Source organism: Triplophysa rosa, linkage group LG20, assembly GCF_024868665.1.
Source record: "Triplophysa rosa linkage group LG20, Trosa_1v2, whole genome shotgun sequence".
Lineage (NCBI taxonomy): Eukaryota > Metazoa > Chordata > Actinopteri > Cypriniformes > Nemacheilidae > Triplophysa > Triplophysa rosa.
In genome coordinates, this window is record NC_079909.1 from 15199499 (window position 1) to 15225765 (window position 26267).

The window sequence follows — 26267 nt, forward strand, 5'->3', positions numbered from 1 at the left end:
TTTTAATGTGTTATACCACTGCTGGCCGCAAGAGGCTGCAGCTGAGCTTCCAGTGGAAGCTGCTTGTATATTAATTTGATGTTTTTGAACAAACTGTGATGAAAGAAATTGTCTGAGATTTTATTTTTATGATAACGAATAGAAAATGTGATAAGCGAACCGTTTGACAATAATATTCATAATTTTTATCTGCAAAGCTGCACAAAACAAGCACGTCCATTTGGATGTATGCATGTATAAAATTATAACACGTTTGATCAGGAATGCATGTTATAATTGCTCAACCTAACCAAGCCGCAGCTGCTCCGCCCCTTCTGGACCATTCTGAGCGTTCCTTCATCGTGATTGGCCACAGTGGGGTTCAGTGCCGGACTTCAGGGTCTGTATTCGGATTCCATTGGTGAGTAGTCCGTCACTCAGTTTAGTGCCTCTTCGGTTGACAGCGAAATTACGAATCATACTACCGCGAAAGCCTTGGCTTATTAATATTAATTACGTTACGCGATAGGACGCACCATAAAGGTAACCAGGCAACGTCAGCGTGACTAGATTAATATTCATGAGCAAAGCCTTCGTGGTAGTGGGATCTATAATCTCGCCGTCTAATCGCGTTGTTAGGTTGTCAATGGCTCAGAATGAAGGTGGATACTGTTGCAGCTGCGATGATGGGTTACCACTGCAGGTGAAAATGAAAACATCGTTTCTTGGCGACGCGGACAGAGGAGAGTTTGCGCATCGGTGTTACGGACATAAGTGAGTATTGTGGTTGACGCTTTTCTGTAAATGTACAGCAATGTCAAAGCGCTTGTCGTTTTACGCGCGTTCGTTGACGGACGTGTTGGGCTTTTTACAGCGTTGCTGTTTATGATAAGAACGCACGCACACCTCCCGCGTCCCCTGCCCACACACAACAAGAGTCTGAAGTCACCTGTTATCGATTATGTCATGCGTTTAAGTCACGCACCTTTTCGATTGCGGTTGTATACGTTTTGTCTTTACGGTGGCTGGGCAATGTATACATCGTTGTGATTTTTACCGCACCGCCGCGTTTTTACTGTTCAATTGAGAGTGGGTGTGAATGGTGTGGGCTATCAGTCATTTCTTGGTGCTGTGACACCAGCTTTGGCTGTGCTAAGGTGGATACGATGCTTAAAATAATGAGAGAACTTTTATCCACCTACGAGCGTTTCCAGCGTGCGTGCGCGCGCACATACATACCGCACAACACATCAAATGCAGACATGCGCGACCCGTTATGCACAATTGCACAAACATATACAAGGAGCTTTGGGTGTCACGACGTGACCTGCGTAACGCATGTGGAATAATGTTTCACATGAAAGCAACGGCCGGGTCATTACACTGCCCACAAGGCAGCTGGATACCTGTCGCACATCCGAGGTGACAGTTATTCAATGCACGAGCATGTGTGTTTTCATCATATTACATCACTGACGTTTGCTTTGAACGCACCCACCTGTAATCCCCAAGCTCTTGAAACTATATGAATTTGTGATGGCATTCAGTCTGGAGGAACTGTAGTCTTTGTAGTATTATTGCTTTAGACAAAACAAACCACGCCAATGGTATGTGTATCCTGTCTTAATGAAATCATCATTTGATGCATGCATGTGAAACACATGACAGAGTATCATTTGCTGCAGAATGCCTCTTTTTTTGCTCTTCCTCTTTAGGTGACTGAGTGCGCGTGTGTGTCTGTGTGTGTGCATAGTGTAATAGTTTGCAGGAATGTGAGTCAGAGTGTGTGTGTGGATTATGACCAATCGGGAGCGAAATTTTGCTGCAATGACCCGTTCAAGTGCAGATTTTTGTCCCATCCATCGGCCTTCCACTCCTCTCGGCCCAGACATGCACCATCTCGCCATCTTTTGACTTGATGAAGATTACTTACATTGGTAATGTGATGAATAAATTTGAGGTCCTTGGGATTGTAGGAGAGGGTGAGTGCATCTTCTGCTAACAACATTCTGTAGATGGATAAAGAGAATTTGTTTTCCACATTCAATGCACCAGTGGAGATTTGTGAACAGTTGGTGTGTCTATAAGATGAAGTGTTGGTCTGTTGCTGATAACATGAATAAATGGCTTGTGGTATAAGCTTGATATATTTACAAAACATTTTCTTTCTCTCCAAAGGAGCCTATGGGGTGGTCCTGAAATGCAGACACAAGGTAATGAATGTTCTTGGAATCCGTTGGTCAACATAGAATTGAATATAGTTGGGTGTATATATCTAAATGCTGTACTATATGTTCAATTGCACAGCTGTAGTGTATATGTGAAAAACAGTCCTTTCTGGTTCATTCTGTAATGCATAATGGTGTGGCAAGTTATTATTTTACCCCCAAGAAAAAATTGCTTAACAGACTTGCGTTTTATGAGCCTTGCAGCTGTACCTCGTAAGTGTTGCACAACACATTGTAAAAACTCCTTAAACGTTACATTTGTTGTGATATTTAGAAATATATTTTAAATTCTAAAATGGCATGGTTCCCTAGCAACTGGTTCTTTTAAAATTGTGGGCTTCTCCAAATGTATTGCTTGTGGCCTAGTTGGCAGGTTCCCTTCGTTGTTTGGGAGGCATTTTCAGACAGTTGAATATCGCTAGACTAAAACTCACAATAAGGCAAATAAAAAAAAGCATTTTCTAAAGGAAATTGCTGATGCACCGTTTGAAGATGTTGTGCATTCTTCTATTGTATTAATACAGCTTGTGTACACTGCGTATGCATGCCCGCTAACTGTATTTAGCCCATGGTACTGTTACGCTATTCAGTACACGGAATACATTGGATCTGAGATAAGACTGTGGATTATTTTTTACGTTATTAAACCCGCCTGCTTGTTATTTTCAGTGGTCCCCTTTGTATGTGTCCTCAATGCTGTTAGTATTTGAGTCATGGTTGCCTGCCCAGGACGTGTCTTCACTGAATGCTGACGTGTGTACTTTACTTCCGTAGACATCTCCAGTGTATTGGACATTTTTATTGATTATTATATTAGACAACATAAATAATTAGTTTATTTTAAAATGACAATGATTGGATGACGGGAAGGCAAGCAGACATATATTCTATATTATATATGGTCATATTTTCATGCGTAATTGCGATGTTCCATTTCAGGTTCCCATGCATGATTGTTATGATAATGAGACATACATTTAGCAGCGAGTATACTCGTCGGTGTGCCAAAATACAAAACTGTGCTTGTACTTGTAGTAAATGGTCAGTCAGCACTTTTTTCTTGTGTCTTTCATTGAATGCATTTAACATTTCTGAAACCAAGAGTGCTTGTTTCTACTTTGTGTTAGTAACCAACTGAACTATTCTTGTAAGCGTGTACCAACCTGATTAAGAACAGTATGTTTTATTCAACTGGACTGTAATTCTTCTCTCTCTTCTGTTCTTGTGAAGTTTTTATTCTGTCGATACTGGTCGTTACTGATAAACTTAGTCTTAAAGTCTGTAAAAAAATATGTCAGATTAAAAATCTGTTTTTAGTTTTGTCTTTAAAGGTCCAGTATATGAAATTTAGCCACATCTAGTGGTGAGGTTGCGAATTGCAACCAACGGCTCACTCTCCCCCTCTTTTGAAGCAATACGGTGGCTAACACAGAACTAAGACGTCGTCACGTTTTTGCTTCTTTGCTGAAAGAGATAATGTATTTACGAAACGTGCTCTTGTACAGCAGTTTGTCCGTTTAGGGCTACTGTAGAAACAACATGGTGAATTCCCTGTAAGGGGACCCGTGGTGTATGTAGATAGAAATAGCTCATTCTAAGGTACATAAAACATAACACTTCATTATGTAAGGTCTTTATACGCTTCTGAAGACATAGTTATGTATATTATATTGCATTTCTGTCAATAGATCCTCCAAAAAAATTCAGATTGGACATTTAAATAACAAATCCTGACTATTGTCGTAGAAGCTGGCATGATGTTAAAAACGGACAGAAAAAAGAACGTCATTTTTAAGTTAGGGAAAAATAGGTCCACGATTCTTTATTATGAAACTGGATTATATTTTTGTGTTGTATAAGCGTTTGGTGTGGTACAGTGTATAGACGATTGATCTAAGTGTAATTTAGTTGAGCTTAATTTATTACCATTGGTTCCTGCAACATTATGTCGGTATGGCCTTGTATAGTATGTACTTTAAATGAAAACTTTACTGGGAATACTAATGAGCTATATTTTAGATCACCATCGATTGAAATCAGAAACACCCTTATTTACATATTCAACAAACCTCATGCGTTTTACGGCTGTCTTGTTTCATCCTGTGCAATAAAATACATTACCCAATACCCATTTTGCAATTTTACCCATAAGACTACACTTAATGTCCAAGATCTTTGTAGTCATAGTTAGAAATGAATGATTGAACATCTGAACCAGAATGTATTAGCTGAGTCCTCATAATGAAGAATGTGAGTGGGGTCAGAGGCTTCTTATGAGACTGTCGCATTACAGATTGTTCATAGATGGACTGGAGAGATGAATGGTTATTTGGTGATAAGTTTTATTATAGCGTTGGATTAGGCTGTCGTGAATTTATGCGGTCATGTTAAATGCGCACGAACGAACAAAGACACAAACGAACAAACAAACAAATCAGCTTATTCGTTTAAATATTTTATGCATTCCTACTCATTTATATTTTATACGGTTAGTCATTAGAATGTGTTAAGCATAGTTTTGTCTTATGTAGTTATAGTACTTCCTCAAAGACTTGTCTTTGTAAACCAAATCTTCTAAAAGCTCAGCTGTCTGGTTTACAGTGAGTAGGCTCTTGTTTCTAACTATTGCCATTGGAATGCCTATTGTTCCTCTCAAGTCTGCCTAAGTGATGTTATCCCAGAAAGCCATAAAGGCCAAGAAAGCCCAATTGTGTGTAACCAAACACACCAAGATCTGTTCTTTTATTCGGTTTGCATTCCCTTGTGTCTCCTGTTATTTTGTTTGTCAAAAGTCAAACTTTAAGTGTTTGTGTAGTGCAATGGTCACTTAAATTCTCTCTTGTAATATTGCATGATCGTAATGAGCGGTGAAAAAAGTAAGATGTTAGGAGCAGCAATTTATTTATCTTTCAGCAATGTGATTTCACACCCACACTGATTAGCAGCTGAACATCTCTTTTTTTTTAAGATCTGCTAAATGACTTTCTGCTGTCAGTGTGAAGCTGCATGAGGGTGCTTTATATACTCTTCAGTCCTGTGTGGTTCTGTAAGTGATGGAGGTATCTGAATTTCAAGGCCTGTTCTGTCGGTGAAGAGGAATATTTATTTTTATATCGTATAAGCCGAATTGAGGACAGTGAAGGAAGTGGGGACGTGAGTGTGCATTACCATTAAATAGGTCACCTTGAGTGAGAACGCTGGCTGTGGAGGGCCGTGTTGAGATGACTGTGCAAGGCTCCGTGGTTGAGATAGTGTGTGACAGATTCGGAAAGATGGAGAGATAGGTCTCGTTTCATTATGAAAGATGTTTTAGTTGTGGACCTGGGTAGAGGGGTTTGTATTTCAAACATGCCACTTTAATTTTTGATGATTTGTTTTATTATGCTTGAGCGTAAAAAAGAAAATACAATACAAATATAAAACTTAAATGTTATTCTTCTGGTGTGTAAGATTAAAATTGACAGATAGAAAAGGCTTCCGCTATGCAGTGAATGCAGATGCAGATCTACAATTGACAGAGATGAAGTGAATGCAGATGTAGATCTAAAATATAGATATTAAAGGACCATATTTGCAGAAACAAATTATATCGTGAGCATTGATTAATTAATCTTTTTTTAGTGTCTGACCTGGCTTAATCCGCGTCCAACAAATGAGCTCATGGTGTTATAAATGAAATGGTGTTTGCTGTTATTTTGCAAGCACAAATGGTGCTTTAGATCCTGTGGCACATCTAACTGGCAATAAATTAAAAACATGAAGCTTGAAATGGATTTTAATGATATTTAGCACTTTCTTGTGCTTATTTCATTGTGTAGCTCTCAAGGCTAAGCCTTTCTGCCATGTAAACATGTCTGTTGTTAATAATAATAATAATAATAAACTTTATTTCATATAGCGCCTTTCGATGTTACTTCCCAAAGCGCTTTACATAAAAGAATCCAGGTTAAGAAATAAAGAATAAAACAATAATAACCAAGAAGATTAAAAGCAAAACAACAACCTATAAGAAAACAATTAACTATAAGCAAGTCTAAAAAAGTGTGTTTTAGGAGAAGAGACGTAGCTTGTCTAATTTCATAAGGAAGGGAGTTCCAGAGTTTTGGAGCAAAGGAAGAAAAGGCCTTATCACCCAAAGCGTGTATAGGGGGAACAGCCAGAAGGCCAGACTCAGAGGAATGGAGGTCACGCCCTGCGAGTAAACTTTTAAGAGTTCAGATAAGTAGTGAGGTGCCAAACTGTGAACAGCCTTATATGTAAGCATAAGAACTTTAAAATCTATACGAAACCTGACAGGGAGCCAATGTAGGGACTCCAAAATAGGAGTGATGTGCTCCCTATAGTTCTTGTCCTTGTATTCTCGCAGCAGAATTATGAACGTATTGCAATTTGTTTTTAATTGTATTTTTTGGAACCCCTGCTAGCAAAGCATTGTAATGGAACAATGGCCGTGTAGTCGATGAAAACACAGTCAATATGCAGGACACTGTAATGTATGGACCTTGAGGAAGACAACATGTAGTGCTGCGGCTGCCTACTTTCATCTTACACAACCATTTAGGATTGTGAATCTATTTAATATTTGTGCCAACAGGAATTGAAAAAGGCAGAATCAGCTTTAAGAATAAATCACATTGAGTTGTTGCTGTTTTGTTTAGCTGAATTGTGGCCCTTTAGCTTTATTTGTTTATTTTTGGTATTTCTAATTGTGCAAGACAAGTTTCCTCCTCTATGTATTTCATGCGACTTCTTTCAGATGTGTTCTAAAGCCAACATGAAATCAAAATTTACTGTTTACTTTATTAATATGTGACCCAGTCTGTGAAAACTCAGCGAAGTCATTTTTTGTGTTTTTTTAAACATAAAATCATCATAACATTTACATTTAGTCATTTAGCAGATGATGTGATAACGTACAATAATGTTAAGAACATTTAATGAAAATATTACCTTGATGAAACTTAAATGAAACTTTGTTGCTTGTTATTTCAGAATTTGATTTTGAGTCTTTAGCCTGGTTTTCACAGATTGGGTCTCATATATTTTGAATTTCTATTTACATGATATCACCTTGGTTGGCTAACTAATATTTAAAAAGCTGTTGTTATTTTTAGGCATTATTTTATATTTCTGTTGTGTTTTTAATCTGTTTGCCATAGTAAATGGCAGTTGTTTAATGTCCGTTATAAACATAATGGCAATAATAGCAAATTATCGAGTAAAATGGCAAATTGGGTTATTCACAATAGATAAAGGTGTTTAATCCTTTTTATTCATTAAATGACCTGCATCGGTATTAAATATGTTACATCAGAAGTAAAATGTGAATGTGATTTCATGCAGATTTTAAGCACTTTGACGTCCAATCTTATTCTTATGCCTTTTTAATGTTTCACATTTAATCATTACAGCAAAAAACCTGTCCTAGATCGAGTTCTTTTAAACAAGCCCTTGCAAACGTAAGAGAATTTAATCGAGATGACTATATAATAGAGATCTCTTGAATGTAGATGATATCAAATTTAGCTGTGAACTACTCTATTTCTGCTTGAGGCACAAGGGGTTCAAGTTCACAAGTTCTTCATCAAAACAGAGACACTTTGCCAGCTCAGGAACCCAGCTTTGTTTCCTATCTAAGCATCATGTACAATTAAAGTTGCACATGCATTGTTAGCAATATGAAATTAGATCCATGCTGTTTTTTAACAATATATTTGTAACTACCAGATGCCAATATCATTATTTAATTAAGCAATACTACAGGTTGGGTTCCTACATGTTGAAGCCTATTTATTGCTTTAGCTGCCTGTAAAAATGCAATTGATTTATTAATACCAGAATCACTGGTTTGGTTAAACTACAGATTTTTGCACTGAATTTAAGAAATAAATAATATTCTACTTGGATTAAAATATTAAAACAACAATTTTGCTGTTTGTAATCCCACTACGTGGACATGGTAAAGTGATAGACTTAAAGCCATCAACACAGGCTCACTCCCCATGTGAGTGAATGTAATGATATATTGACTATTCTGAGTGCATTGGCCCTTTAGTGGTCCTTATGTTTCGCATCAACAGCCTGTCACTCACAAGTACACCTGACCTATACATTAACATGCTGTAATCCAAAACGGAAACAACTACGCTGAGGATTAAGTTACCGCCGGTCACCAAAAATCAGAAATGTTGTTGTCTGTAATATCAGATTATTTTGTCTATACATATTTTTATCATATTTGCACTTTGTAAATGGAGTTATCGGTTGGTCTCAATGGTTATTAGAAATGTGAGATGTGGATGCAGTGCGTGTGGTGGGTTTTGAAGCCGTGAAAGTCTCAGTTTCTTCATGAAGACCTTTCAAATGAACAATCCATTGTCCGTGACTCATTCACCCTCTATATTTATCCTGAGAGACTGACAGTTTCTTCAAGTATGTGAAAAAAAAAAGTTTTTCTTTCTTCTAAATGGTGTCATTTTGCCGTCTAGTTCCAGGGGTTGTAATACATGTCAGGACTCAAAAGAAAAGAAGTTTTATTTTCATGACCAGGTTGGGCTTGTAGTTCAGATTGTAACTAGTCCCATTACAACAATGACTTAATTCTTTTCTTTAATTTGTTTGTTTAAAATGTTAGATTTTAAATTTGCAATAACAGCTTTTTTGGGCTATACTTTCGCCATAACTGCATGTTTTGCGATATGCACACAAAACAACCTTTTAATATCAAAGGCTATAATGGTGACCTAGTTCTTTATAGTAAAAGTGTATCAAACCCTGACAGTGCGGTAAAATTAAAACGGACTTGACTCTCTGCAAGAAACCTATGCAAGGGCCCTTGTAACTCCATATGGAGAAGCCACTTCCTGATCCAGTCTCGCATCCTTGGTGTGACTCCTAATCATTTCTCATCACGATTCATATTTGTTCGTGACGAGTTGTGCTTGAAGTGAAAATGACTAGTGGGTCCACTATGGAGGAGAAGCATGAGGAAACCTTCAAGGCACTCGGTGCCGCACTGGAGGCGTCAGGTGGAGCTGGCGCCTGGCTCCAGCCCTGTTGTGGGAGTTTAAGTTGGGATTTTCTTTCGTTTTAATTGCAGCTGCTTCTCTCAGCAGTCTACTTAAATCTTGAGAGCTGGGGCGTTGCATGGATTCTGTCCAAATGTTAGCAAACACATGTTTTAGTCAGAGGGTGGTGGTGTGGTTTAATCTGTGTGTACATCACACAAATTAGTGAAGACTTGAGTCTTCATTTAAGGGATAGTTCTCCCAAAGATGTTAATTCTGTCATCATTCCGCCTCTTGTCATTTTGAACCTGTATGACTTTCTTTCTTTTGCAAAACACAACAGAAGATATTCTGAAGGATGTTGGTAACTGAACAGCGGTGGTGCCTATTCATTTCTATTGTACAGAAAGAAAACCAATGCAAGTCAATGGGTCACCAACATTCTTTAAAATATCTTCTTTTATGATCTGCAGAAGAAGGAAAGTGATACAGAATGTCTGTTTTACATGCTTTTTTACTGAGTCCATTAACGGCCTGCTAATGAAGCTTGTGTTTGAGGAAAAAGCTTCAACTAATTTGCATATCTGTTTTGCAGGAGACAAAAGAGCTTGTGGCTATTAAGAAGTTCAAGGACAGCGAAGGTAAAAGACGGTTAGACTGAATGCTTGTTTTTTCATCTGTGCAATTTACTGGTTGGAGGCTTTAAGATGAGCTGCATAATAGTTGCAGTTACCATGACGCATAATTTGCATGGTTTATCGTAAGGGGCTGTTTGGATTGCTATCTTTTACACACAGATGCTTTACCCAACAATTGTAAAATAAGTAAAATCCTACATATGTTTAACTTTGGCAGTTCTCTAACCAGAAGACACAAGCAACTGTCTTAATCTTCTCCCGAACCCGCTGTGTTTTCCCATAGAGAATGAGGAGGTCAAAGAAACGACGTTACGAGAGCTCAAGATGCTCCGGACGTTGAAGCAGGACAACATCGTAGAACTGAAGGAGGCTTTCCGTCGACGGGGAAAACTCTATCTAGTGTTTGAATATGTGGAGAAGGTCAGCTCAAAATATCGTATTTCATTTATAGTTTTCACATGACGTCACACTTGGAGGGTAAAACTAGGCTTTCTGCATGGAAGTTATGTTTACTTAGTTTGTGTAGCCAAAATGGCAGATAGTTTCTTTTTGGTTGTGACCATAGGAAATGGATTTGCTCATTGTTTAGGATGTTTATGTTATTCAGGCTACAGAGAGATAGTATGAAGATAGTACTATGAAGTGTGGTGTAGTCTTGTCTTTCAGATTGTTCTTCTATATATTTCAGAATATGCTTGAGCTGTTGGAGGAGTTGCCTAATGGTGCACTACCCGATAAAGTACGGAGCTACATCCTTCAGCTGATCAAAGCTATTCACTGGTGTCACAAGAATGAGATTGTTCACAGGGGTAAGGCTGTCACACGTTGTAGAAAGTGTCCACAAAGTTTTTTCTTGTTTTTAATGCATAATATAGACATATTATGAATATTATGATTTTGTTATGAATTATTTTGAAGTTGTCGAGTAAAATTAGGTAGATTAGTCAACTATTGTTGCTTACAAAAATAAACAAAATATAATTTTATTATGAATCAAACAACAAATAGATTGACAAACAGGACAATACCTCTACACTACGTGGAGAAAATTGTCAAATCTTCATGTAAAGTTTAAGAAAATTCAACAAAACTAAAGAGATAAGATTATAAATACACATTACACAAAACATTATACCTTAGTAGTATTGTATCGTAATGTCACTTTTTTTATTTTTAGAGAATAAAGAGATTTAAGAAATATTTGTCAATTTCAATTACGAAATGAGTAAGAGTAGGCTGTGAGTTAGTTTTTGCTTATTTCCAAACAAAAAATAACGTAATTTAGTGGAGAACACAATTGACAAAATTGGTGTATCTTCCACCAACGGGACACCAAAATGTGAAAAATGGCTAAAAAGTGGTGTAACAGATCATGTGAGGTTATAATGAAAGCAACTGAGACGTCTTTGCTTTCTATTTTTACATTACATCAAAACGTGCGTTCAGGAAGAACATTTCTGTTGATCTGATTTGCAGACATCAAGCCTGAAAACCTGCTCATCAGCTCCAATGATGTCTTGAAGCTGTGTGATTTTGGTGAGCAGAGACTCTGATTCAGGATCAGCCACCCCCATATTCACACTGATCTCTCTCGCTGAATGCTGCTTAGACTCCTCGAGCTCCGCAGTGACGTCTGAACACAGAAAATAACTGATTTTAATTTGAGTGTATGTGAAAAACAGATTTTGTCCGACTCGTGCAAATGTTTGAGAGACCGAACGGCTGTAATGCAAATATTGATGATTTAAAGTCATGACAGAGATTTTAAAGACTTAATATCAGTTATTTCAGCTATCACTTAAAAGAAAGCTTCAGCTGTATTGGTAGTTTGGTAAAACTATGAGGCCGTATATTATATATGTATGTATATTCACTCAGGGTTAAATTTTGCCTCAACACCGAATGGCACAGGAATCAGGCATGACTCACTCCGCAGGCTTCTCTCAAAGACTTTTATTTTTAGAGGGAACAAAATGGCAAGATTAATTAAGAACTCTGAATGTCGTGCGCAACATTGCCCATGCCAAATACCTCTCTTTCCTGTGTCGTTCTCTGCTCTTCCTCTTTACTTTCTCGCTTCCTGAATCTCTCCACTCTGGCTGTTCACCTCCAGGCTTTGCCCGTAACCTCTCTGAAGGCAGCGATGCTAACTACACCGAATATGTGGCAACCAGGTGGTATCGCTCACCTGAACTGCTTCTGGGGTGAGTTCGGATATCCTCAGGCTTCCTGTGTACATCATGTGTACTTCCTGTTCTGGTGATGCTTAACATAGTTTGTTCTTGACAATAACTGTAACATGACATCAAATCTGTAAAGCCACAAGGGAGCATAAAAAAACAAACTCATTTCCTTTATAGAAATGTTGATTTGATGTATCCATGAGATGTGACATCATGTTTGTGTGTGTGGTGCTTGGCTGTTTGTCCTTGTCGCTATTGAAGCGTTATTTTCTAGTAGATGAATGCAGTGGAAGATTTTTTGAAAGTCTCACCATTTAAATTCCACCCACACAAATATTCTCTCCTCCCTCTTGCTGTGTGTTGGTGCAAAGATTTGTGTCTCAGTGTTATGTCTATCTCTCTAGCCTGCTTTCGCTCTCTCTCCGTGTTTTCATGATTTGAGCTCCTTGCTAAGGCAATGATCGCTATTGCCAAGGGTAAACATTCAAACAATCTAACCTTAAAGGGACAGTTCACCCAAAAATAAAGATTCTGTCATCATTTAATCACCCTCGAGTTCCCAATCTGTACACCTTTCGTTCTAATAAACACAGGGAAAGATAATTAGAAGAATGTTTGTAACCAAATATATATATTATGATAGTGTGTGTGTGTATATATATATATATATATATATATGAAGAGTTTGGTTCCAAAATGAGATAACTCCGTTTAATTTTTTTATTGTGCATTCCAATTAATATCAATCAGATAAGTTGGTTTGTTTTGATTTCAGCCATAATTACTCAAAAAATACGGCTAACTAACACAATAACACACAATAAAAACATAACATAATAAAAAACATGTTTTTAAAAAAAATGTCAAATAAGATTTTTCAAAAAACATGTTTTTATTGTGCATTCCAATTAATATCAATCAAACTGCAGTTGGTTTGTTTTGATTTAAGCCATAATAACTAAAAATACAGCCAATAAAAACATGCTAACATAATAAAAACAAGATTTTTAGAGAGTTATCTCATTTTGGAACTCACATATACAGTATATACACACACACACACACACACACACACACACACACACACACACACACATATAATGATAATATTGCTAATCTCTTCATGTATTCACTATTAAAAGCAATAGTACCATGTGCTCTCTATGTTTCATAATCTTCCTATTTTCTTCCTATTTTTATGCTGTTTCCTTATTTTTATGCTGTTTTTCCCTATGTCTATGCTGCCTGTACTATGTATTTCAAACTTATGAATGTAAATAAATGTTAATAAATAATTTCAAACTAATTGTTATTTTGAACTTTTAAATTATCTTACCTAAAATTTCTTATGGAAAAAAAATTAAACATTAAAAGGAAATACGAAAATAGAAGACTCATCAATGTTTCACTTATATTTGGTTTTGGCTCGACTCTCACAGGGCTCCATATGGGAAGGCGGTGGACATGTGGTCAGTGGGGTGTATTTTGGGAGAACTGAGTGATGGGCAGCCCCTGTTTCCGGGCGAAAGTGAAATCGACCAGCTCTTCACCATTCAGAAGGTGTTGGGTCCCTTACCACCAGAACAGATGAAGCTGTTTTACAGCAACCCTCGTTTCGCCGGACTAAGAGTGAGAATGTGCCTTCTCATTTGCTCTTTACTGTCATGTTCTGTCGTGTGCTCGCCTCTTCGCTTCTCTCTATTCCTGTGGCATCAATCCCAGTATTCTGAATAAGTGACTGGCTATGACTCATGTATGTATGTGAAACACAACTGGCTCTGTATTGACGGGGCTGGTCACAGCACATAATATTCACACATGTGTCCACAGTTTTAAAACCTAGTTATGTGACTCAATAGACAGCATTATAAGTCATCATAGGTGCACTCTCAGCCTAGAGATTATTCCATGAGGTGCTTCTTGAGATAAATTTGAATGCATGGCAATATTTATGCTTTTATTTTTCTAAATTTTACTATACTGGTTGTCCTTAGAAGACCAGAACGAACATGCACATCACACATACATATACAGTATTGTTTTAATGTGTCAGATTTTTCATCAGCAATACTACTGTTGTGTGTTTGGGACAGTTTCCTTCTGTAAGTCACCCTCAGACACTTGAGCGAAGGTACCTGGGTATTATCAATGGACTCATGTTGGATTTAATGAAGGTAAAGCAATTTGCACCATTCATTAGGGTACAAATTCCTCTCTTACCCAAGCAATTGTGATACATGTGGTGATGATCTATTTAAAAAAAACTACTGATGTGTTAATAAAGACTGAGTTTTATTGTTCCTCTGTGACATGACTTTCCTCCTTTTCCCTTCACCATGTCAGAACCTGCTGTGCCTGAACCCGACGGAACGCTTTCTGACGGAGCAGTGTCTGAACCACCCTGTGTTTCAGGGTTTGAGGGGTCCGGAGCGACCAGCGCCGCCTTCGCCCACCCCACCTCGTTCTTCAAAGAGAAAACCGTACCACGGAGACAACACTATCCCCAGCCGGTTAGCAATCCTGCAATATACTTAAAGGGATAGTTGACCCAAAAATGAAAATTCTGTGATTCTTTACTCACCCTCTAGTCATTTCAAACCTGTATGACTTTCTTTCATCTGCAGAACACAAAACATGATTTTTTGAAGAATGTTGGTAACCAAACAACGGCGGTACCCATTCACTTCTATTGTATAGACACGAAACCATTGGAAGTCAACGGTTACCGCCATTGATTGGCTACCAACATCCTTTAAAATATCTTCTTTACTAACTATCCCTTTAAATCTTTAAAAAACTATTGTTAAAAATACAACCTTATTGTAAGGGTGTTACCTAATAAACTTTACCATTGCAAATTGGAGTAAAATAAGGAGACCGCTTTGACCGTTTTTTATGTATTTGCGGAGTACTGAGTTTTATTCTCTTTTTTGCAAAAAAAGCAGCTTTAAACATGAACAGCTAATCAATAGTGTGCCGTTATTTACATTTCTTTCACATGTTAAATCATGTTAAGTTTAGTTCACTCTTATTGGTGTGTTCCTCTGCAGGAGTCATAGCAAGAGCTCAAGTCATCGGCGAGCTAACAGCAAAGATTGCTCGTCTCTTCCCCGCCACGAAGACCTCCACCGGAGTACCGACAGCTTCCTAAATGGCAGCAACATGCCAACTTCTTCCACCCTGAGCCCTACCTTACACCCCAAGAGCTACCAGGCCCAGACCCTAAGTCGCTCTGCCTCCAGCAGCAAAGACCTGGCCAACAACAACCTTCCCCACCTCCTCAGCCCCAAAGACAATAAAGGAAAGACCGAGTTTGATTTCAACCTGGGGCCTAAACCTGGAGGTGCAACTGCAGTAGCAGACATATCCGGTGGAAAGTACCTCAAGTCCTCTAAACCAGGACGCCACTCATCCTTCTTAGAAGGGAAGACCAGCACGCTCCAGTCCGGGGACAAGCACAGTCGCCATAACTACATGGAATCCTCACACGGATCCATGCCTTCCACATCCTCCTCCAAAAGTTCCTCGTCCTTCCTCAGCCTGTCCAAGAGCCATGGGGCGCTGAGCGACGCCAAGTCCGTGGGGAATCTCTCCGAGACGCGGCTTCACCCGGAAGACCCCATGGCCGGGTCGGGCTCGGGTTCCAGGTATTTCCCATCTAGCTGCCTGGATCTAAACGCGGCTCCCGGCAGCCCCAGAGGGGAGCGGCACGCTGGGACGGAACGCCAAGGTCACAGCCCCAGCGGACGGGGGAACTCACGCCTGGAGGGAGGCACACTTGACTCGCGCCGTTCTTCAGGACGCAAAAAAACACTGGATGAACCGAAGGCTTCCGACACGCTCGACCCCAACAGGGTTGTGGGAGCAGGGGGCGGGCACTCTCACAATCTCCCGTCCCCACACGAGTCCTATCCTTACGGTCTCGGCTACACTAGTCCGTTCTCCTCACAGCAGCGACCTCACCGCCACTCCATGTACGTTCGGAGAGAGCGACACCGGCCGCACGGACAGGAGGTGGGCTTAGTGGTCGGGCAGGGAGTGCCAACGCGTGCCAGCAGCTTACAGCTCCTCTCGCCTCAGCTGCAGCACAGAACTCTCCCACGGCACAACACCAGTTCATCTCGAGAAGAACTCACGCAAGATCTGAGCAGGGTCAGTGACCTTTGTTTTTATCTCTGTGTCCTGTGGCGTATTGAATGGTTATCTTACTAAACAATCATCTAACGGTTTCCATTAACAGCATTTTATCTTTCTAGCAAAAGAGTGTCCCAAGCAAGGATACCTTCTTATTTCTGCTTGTCTCTCTCTGAATATAGCTTTTCTGTTTTTTTTCTGGGAGCAAACAACAATAATGTAAATGATGCTTGTTCAGGCCAGTATTTTCAGAAGATTAGGTTTGTGTTTGTGTGTGTGTGTGTGTTCTAATGTGATCTAATTTAAAGATATGACTCCGCTGCATTCATGTTCTTTATTGTTGTGTGCACAACTATTTGATTACACAGTGGACCACTCACACCCCCACACACAAAGATATGCACAATTCTGATGGGATTACATTTCCAAACCACATTTGTGGTGTTTAAGGACATCTGTGATTTCAATCACAGTGATCTCCGTAGTTTATGCTATGATGGAGATGTCAATCTTTAAAGACCAGGGCCCGGTTGCAAGAAACCCCTTAGGGCAAGAACACCCTTAGTAACAATACTGTTACAATTAGAATTAAGGGGTTTCTTACCCTAAGGGTTTCTTGCAACCGGGCCCTGGATTTGTGCATCTGAAATGTCAAATTATGCAAAAAAAGGAAATTGAGTTGAAATTATAATTATTTCTAGTGGCTGTTTCAAGCAGTCTGTGTTCTGTTTATGGATTGAATGGGTAACACTTTACAATAAGGTATTAACAATTAGTTGATGCATTAGCTAAAATGAACTAACAATGAACAATACTAATACAGCATTTATTAAGATGAATTCATGTTAATTTCAGCATTTTCTAATACATTATTAAATTGTCACTGTTAACATTAGTTAAAGATCGCGTATCACAGGCAGTTTCTGCCAATCTCATATTAATCTTGAGTGCCTGTACAGTAGTATTGCATACGTCGTATCTTCGAAGAGTATTTAGTTTGATCAAATTTATAAAATAGAGATATAGCTATACGATTATTTCCCTGAAAAACACGAGCTGCTAGAGGTGGGACTAGTGGGGAGAGTGGGACGGAACTACAGCATGAGCAAGCAACACATCACATCATCCCTTCATGTTTTGTACATTGTGCACGTACACGCCGATTGCCAACAAAACACAGACGTATGACTTAGTTTGACTTACCGCGTGCAGTTCATGTCCGCCATCTTTTAGCACCGGGTCCTCGCCATCTATCAGTTTCAAACAATTCCAAATCTAGGATTATATCCACAATTTATATAACATCCATCACTGAAATGCCGTGAACAAACAGCCACACCTAAACTTCACTATCGCAAGAGTATCGAGCTGCAGCCCAGCCCATCTTGACGCAGCTCAGATAACCTTGATGGTAAGCGGGTCCCGCTTGTCGGTTGGCTTGTGGGCGGGCTCTTTTGCCTTCGCCTTGCTGTGCTTTTGGCAAATAAAAGGAATAGGATCCCTGTGATGACACAGGGATCTAGAATTAGAAAAAAGTTTCCGAAACAAGTTGGGAGTGCTGGGGGAGTGTATCAAGTACAGAAATACTACATCATTTTTTAACAAGTTGACCATGTTAAGCATGAGAAGCATGTTTAACAGTGTAAAGAAGTCAGAATGCATGACATTGCATGATACCCGATCTTTAATGCACCATGAATTAACATGAATAACTGTATTGACATGAACTAACATCAAGGATCAATAAATGCTGAAAAACGAATTGTTCATTGTTATCTAATGTTAGCTAATGCATTTACTAATGTTAACGAATAGCACCTTATTGTACAGTGTTACCATTGAAGGTTATGGCGAATGATATTCCAGCAGTACTATTTTTTACCAATTTTTGTATCCAGAAAGGTCAGAATCTATAATGGCAGTGAATCAGGCCGCAGAACAAGAAACAGACTTTTACTTGCATCTTCGCTTCTCAATTTTCCCAACATTATTCTAAGAACATGTTGTCTGACCTATGCTATCCACATGCTGTACATTTAATTTCCAGTGTATTTTTTTGTAGGATCTATTGCACACTCCCAGCATCTTTCAGTGGCTTATTTTGCTGTGTGTTTATGTCTGCAGAATGACCAGTCTCCCAAAGAGAAGCCTCACTCTCGTCCTCCAATTAAAGACTCTACGAGGGACAACACAGCTTCTTTCCACACACAGCGCCCAAAAAACGAGGTCTGGGGTCCTAACATGACCCATAAAACTCTTATACACACAGCCACACATAAACACACTCTCTCAAAGTAATATAAATGTCAAATTGAAATGTTACTTGCTTGTTTTTCATGCCCCCTCTCATCTTTGTTTTTTAATACATTGAACATTAAGGCAAATTACATTTTGCTTGTAGACCATTGCTGCTTCCTCTGTTTGTTGATATGGATGTTTTGTTAATGTCATTATGTTAATAATTTCTCGAGCATTAAATATCCCGTTGAAAATTCACTCACCGTCATGTTGTTTGATGACTGTTTATAGGTATGCGTTTAGATTTATTTTTGTTTCATTCTGTGGAATACTAACAGTATTTTTACCACATTTCAAATGAAAATATTGTTTCTATTTGCAGAAAAGGAAACTGGAGAAAAAGGTCAAAATAACAGAAAAGATGCTCCATATTTTTCAGACCTCAAGCACTGCAAAGAAAACAAATTCATATTCACTTTTAAGCAAAACAACAGCAATATTTGTACATGTATTTAGGAAAAGTTAAAACGAATTATGTAATAACCTCATGTCCTGCTGTCAGTCTTTCTCATTGCTGTTGGATGACTTTATGTCACTCCTGAGGTGAAATTTAATAGACACTGGACTGGAATGGCAACAATAGAAATGCTTACATAAAATGAAAATTTGGAGCGGTCTCTTAATATTTCCGAGGCTGTACATATACTATATATACTGTATATAAATAGAACTTTTGTGAGATATTGAAGATATCTGTACTTGGTTTTCTCACAGTTTCTGTATTGTTTCTTAGTGTGAGCGACCTCTCGTAACCCAGCCTGGGATGTACCATGACACTCATATGGAAGATGGAACCTCGTCCAAGGAAAACCGAATCATCTACAGTGACTCAATGCCTCGTAGAGTAGGAAGCTTTTACAGAGGTACCCGGAACACTTTGTAATATGGGTTTAAACTGTGACTTTAATTTCTGCTTTCTGTTAACATTGCATCCACTTCCGATTATGTTTTAAACAGGGATGAATATAATGCTTAATCATTAACTGTTTTTAATCGGTTAAACAATCAAAAAAATCAAGTAATCAAGAAGTTAAAATAAGTGTTTGCTGCTACACTGCTGTTGTTAAAAGAACCACAGCGTCCGTAGCTCTTACGTCTTTAGTGGGAGAGAGGCAGTGCGTGGAGCGGAAGGTGATTAAATGAAGCGTATGCTATATATAAATACTAGAAGATGTGGCGCTGAAAGATCATCATCATCATCATCATAAATGTCCCTGAGCGCTTGTGGTGTGTAAAGCTCCGTTGTGTTGACGTGCAGCTCACTTTAAACTGTAGAAATGGTGTTTACATGGGTCATTATGTCTTGTGGTCCGCTCTTTCCCCCGGTCTAGGCTATTATTATTATTATTAATATGGCGGTTCAGCATAGAGCACAATTCAATATTTTTTCAAATGGTTGATCAGGTAATTATGAAGTAAAATATATTTTGTACATGACTGTTTATTATATCCTGTCTGTTTTGTCCCTTTACATCAGCACTGCGGGTGTGTGATGTTTTGCACATTTATAAAAACACGTTCTATTGTAAAAAAAACACATTTGTTGTTATTTTTGTTGTTTATGCTCTATCATTTTAAAAGTGATGAAATCAGCTCAGTTTGGTCATGCAAAGAATATTTACATCAGTTTCTATAATAATGACTTTAAAGTTCTGTCATTATTCACTCACCATCTTGTCATTTCAGACCTGTCTGACGTTTTGTCTTCCGCAGAACACAAAAGAAGATATTTTGAAGAAAGTTGGCAACTGAACAACGGCAGCACCCATTCACTTCTACTGCTTGGACACAAAACCAATTCAAGTGAATGAGTGCCGTAGCTGTCCGGTTACCAACATTCTTCAAAATATCTTCTTCAGCATATCTTCTATCTGCAGAAGACAGAATGTCAAACAGGTTTGAAATAACAAGAAGGTGAGTGAATGATGACAGAATGTTCGTTTTTGGGTGAACTATCATTTTAAATATCACCATCATGGCAAAAGACCTTTTTCTACAACAACTGAGAGTAGCTGTCAGTGTGGAAAGAGAATTTTGTCTCTGATTTGTGCTGTGCCTGAACAAAATCGAAAACCCTTTTTCTTTTAATGTCGATGATTCTTGCTTTTGTTTGTTCTGTTATAAAGTCCCCTCACCTCGACCCGACAACACGTTCCACGAGAACACTGGGCAGAGCAGAGTGCCGGCCGTGGCAGCAGAGAATACAGCCATGACAAACCACCCCAAACGTCAGACCAATTTCGACCCCTGGTGAGCACACAAGCCTGTTTGGGCAGCACATACTGCCCAGCAAATAAATCATTCTGTCTGTGCGCGTCTATGAGATGAAATGCTTTGACAGAGGGGAAGTGACAACATGAAATATTTGACTAGGAATGAAAAACTATTTAATCAAGGTGTGTAAAAATTAGTGTTATTTTCGGTTTTGAGGTTTTGGCAACTGTAGTATTGCTGTTAGTACAGTGGTTGCAGAAAATAAAATTGCACGCTTTACCCACTATATCCATGCATCCTCTCCACATTCTCGGCTAATATCTTGGCAGAGAAATATATTTTTTATTATAAAGGGATAGTTCACCTAGGAACAACTTGAGGTTGAGTAAATGACAGAATTTTTATTTTTGGGTGAAATATCCCTTTAAAAATCAATCATGATGTTTCTGAAGTGTTTACCAGTTAATTTGACAACATGTCTCTTTATTTTAAATCAAAAGCCAAGCATAAAACTAATATTTTATATGAAGAAAATGAGCCTTTTAAAGGTTTTTTTTTTTTTTTTTACTTATTTATGACCCACGTGTTTTCTGTTGACAGTTCACATTTTCAACTTCTTTGTAGGAATAACTCTGAGGCTATGGTCATGAACCAACCAGAGGTCCCAAAACAAAAAGAGAAGCAGGGTTTCTTCAGAGCCATAAAGAAGAAGAAAAAGAAATCGCAGCCGGTATCAAATTCCATTTTTACTCTTCATCCAATGTTTATCAGTTGAATGCAGGACTGAGACAGTAATGCTTAAGCCAGGAGACCTTTCTGTGGGTACTTTATGTGTACGTATACGTGTTGCTTAGCTGCTGTGTTTGCGTGTTGTTGTTGTATGTCTGTCCGCTAGTCATTAACCTTAAATTATGTATTGTACACACAGGATAATAGTCTGGGAGAGATTAATAGAATATGATTTGTCATTATCACTAGGATGGTTAGGAGTGTTCCCCTCTTAAAACTGATTCAATCATGTTCTGAAGTATTCAGACAAATAAGTGGCTGCAGAGGTGAAGTGGACGTATGAGTTTTTAACCAGGGGTCTTTGGACAATATACAACATTTATTTTAGCTTTAACCTGATCTTTTTCACATGGAGTGTTCCTAGTTTCGATCTTGGATGGGGGGGGGGTGGGTCTATAAAGATTAAAAAATGAAAAATGAGGTCATCCATTTGAGCAAATCCTGAAGTTTCCTTTTCTTTAGTCTTATTTACGGCCAACAAAACCCATCGATGACTCTCATAGTGCAGTTCATTACCATTTCCCCATAACAGCCATATGGAGACCAGTCCAGACCCGAGCAGCATGTGTGGCAGATTCCGCCTCTACTGTGCTCTGTCCGCAAATATTGAACCAGAGGACCATATGTTCATCTGCTATATTCAACAACAAAAGATGTTTGGTGTTAATAGAATGAGCCACTGGGCTTTTGTGCGTCTTATATTGCAGACGGACGGCAACGCGGGAAGGAACCCGAGCATCAAGAAAAGCCTTTTCCCCCTCTTTAACTCAAAGAATAGCTTAAAGCATAATTCTGCTGTCAAAGTGCTTCCTGTTGTCCCGCAGCCCATGGTATTGCTCGCATAAACCGCGCCGCTCCACCAAACAAACACAATATCCATTGCATGACAGTTTTTGTTGTATAGCTGTTTTATGACTGGATGTCCTTTTGTCATTTTTGTTCCTTTTGAATGGTTATGAACACAACACTAGACTCAGATCCATGTCAACACCAGGCCGAGATCTAGGTTTACAATGTGAAGTGTATCATTTTTATTATACTGGCGTTATTAAACAGAATTCCCAAAATGATGGCTGTTTTCGAAATTATCTTATGAATAGTCGCCCACTCTGCTATTCACAGTTTGCCCTTTGAACTTTGTGTTTTACACTTTTGAGTGAAATTAACCTATGAACACCTCTATGTACTGTAGTTGTATCTGAATATTTGATTATTACGAAAAAAAGACACATTTAAATTATGCTACAGTTTTAAAACAGTAACTGCCGGACTGCTGCAATTAAAAAAAGTGTGTTTAAAGAGCAAAAAACGATCTGCATTGGTCTTCAAGCCTAATGCATACTTGTAAATGCATACCATGCTTGCCAACAGCGCTTAGTTTATGGTCTTAATAGCTGGCAGCCCAGACAGCCTTATAATTGAATATCCTGTATTGCCAAGTATTATGAATCATTTTTGGTTAATACAAGTTGTGTTTCAGGTTCTTTTTAAAGTTTCAAACCACCCCATTAGTGGATAGGCCTTTATTAGTGTTTATGTATGTTGATATAATGGATCTGGTTCTCGTGTTTGACACATCAAGCAGCATCGCTTAGGTTACTGCTAGCATCGCAGCAGCATCAGCATGTGTTCTTTGACGTGCATGGACCACTATTGCACGTTTTTACATCTACTTTTACATTTTACAAAACCTGGACAGAGAGGGAGAAGTGGTCAAAACATTTCACACACGCAAAGGCTCTGTCTTCTGTAGGCCTACATGTTAGAAATACTACAAAGGGTCAAAAACTGCTCACGTTCCAAAACACCAGCCTGTTCTTATCTACAGCACATTTAGTAATTTATCTATCATATAAACAACTGCAAAAAGCTTTTGTAAAAGCTAAAATTTAGCATTTTGTAAAATGCTAAAATGCATCTATCAAAAAATATGGCAAATTATATTTTGCATTATGAAAATAAAGCTTAGATAAGACCAAAATTTTTGCATTGTATAGTTTTTTTCGTTAAGTACATTTTACCTCAAATTGTTACTTTTTTATTTGATTTATTTATGTATTATTATTATAGTATTCTGAAGGGTGATTGTCATTATATTACTATTACTGTAATACAGTATGTTTACTGTAGTATAGCACATAAAACCTAAAGCTAACATACTATGAATATTTTTAAAATGGAAATGATCATATATTAAAGGTAGTAAAATAATATTACCATGATGTGTAAATACTTTAAAAAAAAAAAATTTAAAACTCAATGAGTAATGGGAATGTGTTTTTTGTTTCTGGTAACTGTTCTTTGTTGTCATGAAAATAATGACACAATGCAAAAAATCATACCAGTCTTTGCTTTCTTTATGCAAATATAATTTTCTGTTTTTTTTTGTTTTTTTTTAGGTTAACAGGCTTTGTGCATTCTGTTGTGTTCTGGTGCGTTTTCAGTTTTCTGGCCCCATGCACGTGATTTTTGGTGCACTTTTGTTGGGAAAGGCAGACATTATATTTCAATTCTTTCTGGTCATTTCAACAGCTTTTTGCTTTCCTCTGTGTGTCAGGTTCCCGGTGAAAGCCAGCAGGACCAGCTAGTGATACAGAGACCAGTGAAATCCTCCTCTCATCACAGCAGTCGACATCGGAACCGGGATCGTGACCGGGAGCGTGACCTGGAAAGGGACAGGGACCGAGACCGGGACAGAAACCGCGAGAGGGATCGCGAAAGGGAGAGAGACAATACTTGGCCGCCTGAAAAGCAACCGGACGTCCAGCCTCAGGTAAGGCACACGGGACAGATCTCTTATTTTGATGTGCCTTACTGTGGGTGTCAGTGTGTGTTTCAGATATTTTTTCAAACCCAAGCATACAGCATCCGCTTGCTTATCGTTTTAGAACCAGCCTCTGAAGTCCCTGCGTAAGCTCCTACACCTTTCTTCTCCCGCTACGTCTAATCAGCCGCCGCCTCCCGATCGCTCGGCAGAATTGCGCTTCCATCCTCTTCCTAACCCCCCTCCCAAAGGGAACCTGAACGAGGGCAGAGGGCACCCGGTGGGCAGCGTCACCCCTAATACCAAGAGCCGCAAACCCCACAACTACCCTCTGCCAGGGCAGATCGAGTCCAGCTGGCACGTCTCTGCTTTGACTCGAGCCGAGGGCGCCCCATATCCAGATCAAATGGCAAATAAAGGTGGGCAGAACGGTATTGGCTTTAACAGAGCCCCCCGCGCGAGAATGCCGAACCTCAACGATCTAAAGGAAACGGCTCTTTAGAGGCGGCCCCTTGATACTTGGTCTCTCTTTTCCTTCTTGGCTACCTATGGAATGCTACACGATATTGTTCATACAGTGGTACACAATGCCACTTCTAGCCAGAAGGTGGCAATAGTTATGTCTCAGATTTGTTTTTTAAAAGCATCCACATTTGATAGAATTTGTATTATTGTTCATTACATCTGGGTTCAGTTTTCTGTTCAATATCTTATTGATGATGATATGAATCTATGTATTTGTAAATGGAAACTTAGGGACGGGGGACAAATCTGTGGAATTGTAAGAACTTTAGTTTCTACACAAGAGAATGTATAAATATTTAATGTGTAATAATTCTATATTTCATGGAGATTATTTGATGAATAATCGGTGTGTTAATAGTTTCAATGTACAGAGTGCATTTTATGGTTGTAACAGACGTATCTATTGTTTGAATTACTTTCCTCTCTTTGTTGAACATTGTTTTCAGATATGAATTTTCAGTAGGTCTACAGTATATTACACACTGCTCGTACGGCAGGTTAAAGAATGAAACCTCTCAAGGCTTTGGACTTTTCCCCAATGAAATGAGAACAGCAATTACTGATTCTTTCTAAGCAGGTTCTGTAATGCTTTTCAGGTGAGACCATTAAATCAAAGTCCCATGATGCCTATTTGTCTCACTTTACCTTTAGCCTCATGTCTTACAACATTTCCATTCATTTAAAAAATCCCTGCTTCCCATGAGCTCAGAACAGCATTAAAAACAGGATATTAACATCATGTTTTGGGACCATGTAGTGATTGAAGTGCAGTGCCGTTCTGTAGTGTCGGTTCAGCGCAGATCCCAGAAGAGCCGGATTTCCCGCGAATAATCAATTTCAAGCTGGCAGGAGAGTGGGCGGCCGGGGGCAACGGAGGCCTACGATCGCATTTTCTCCCTACGATCTAGACCCCGCCAGGGTGACTTTGCCTGAGGCACGAGCTGTGGTTTACATGCAGCTCTAGGATAGGCTTTGAGAGTCAAGTCTGTACGTGCCTTCAACGGTCGCGCTGACTGGCAGTTTTATTTTAATCAGTTTAAAAAAAGATGTTTTTGAAAAGATGAAAGCATTGCCTCGGGACCCGGTGAAAGGGTTTCAAAGAAGTAATGTCTGTATTGATCTGGTCGTGGGAGGGCAGGTGTGGGACGCGGTGAGATTTTGTTTTCAACCTGGCCCCCAAAAACAACGTTTTGATTCATCCCCATGCCACTGTTTGCTTTAGATTTACCTCTCTGTATACTTATTAAATTATATTCTACAAACACAAATTAAAAATGGGTACAACAGAAATATGCAAAAACACTTTGTGAGGAATTCGAGGCATTTGAAATAGAGCAATATATCATGACTTTGAGGTGAAGCAAATTGTCTTGATTTTAAGTATTATATTTTCATGCCTAAATGTATTTACAGTGATCATCATGTTCACCTAAAGCGTCTCACAAGATCAAGAGAGCAACAGAGCATTTACATTAAAATAACTCCATTAAAATGCGTCTTTATTTTTA

General features: G+C 38.8%; 1 protein-coding gene across 2 annotated transcripts; it reads left to right on the forward strand.

Annotated features, from left to right (window-relative positions):
• The first annotated feature begins 586 nt into the window (after window positions 1-586).
• cdkl5 (cyclin dependent kinase like 5) lies at window positions 587-26267 on the forward strand. 2 transcript variants are annotated; one of them, XM_057361779.1, is made up of 19 exons: window positions 587-753; window positions 1695-1961; window positions 2158-2192; window positions 9810-9855; window positions 10136-10272; window positions 10541-10661; window positions 11329-11388; window positions 11966-12056; window positions 13475-13664; window positions 14129-14209; window positions 14379-14545; window positions 15086-16187; window positions 18294-18395; window positions 19201-19330; window positions 20594-20717; window positions 21306-21411; window positions 22178-22300; window positions 24028-24243; window positions 24359-26267. In XM_057361779.1, the coding sequence occupies exons 2-19, from the start codon at window positions 1898-1900 to the stop codon at window positions 24734-24736; spliced, it is 3273 nt and encodes a 1090-aa protein (XP_057217762.1). In that variant the 5' UTR covers window positions 587-753; window positions 1695-1897; the 3' UTR covers window positions 24737-26267. The 2 variants fall into 2 exon arrangements, with proteins under 2 accessions (XP_057217762.1, XP_057217763.1); XM_057361780.1 differs by lacking the exon at window positions 22178-22300 and having other exon boundaries at window positions 588-753.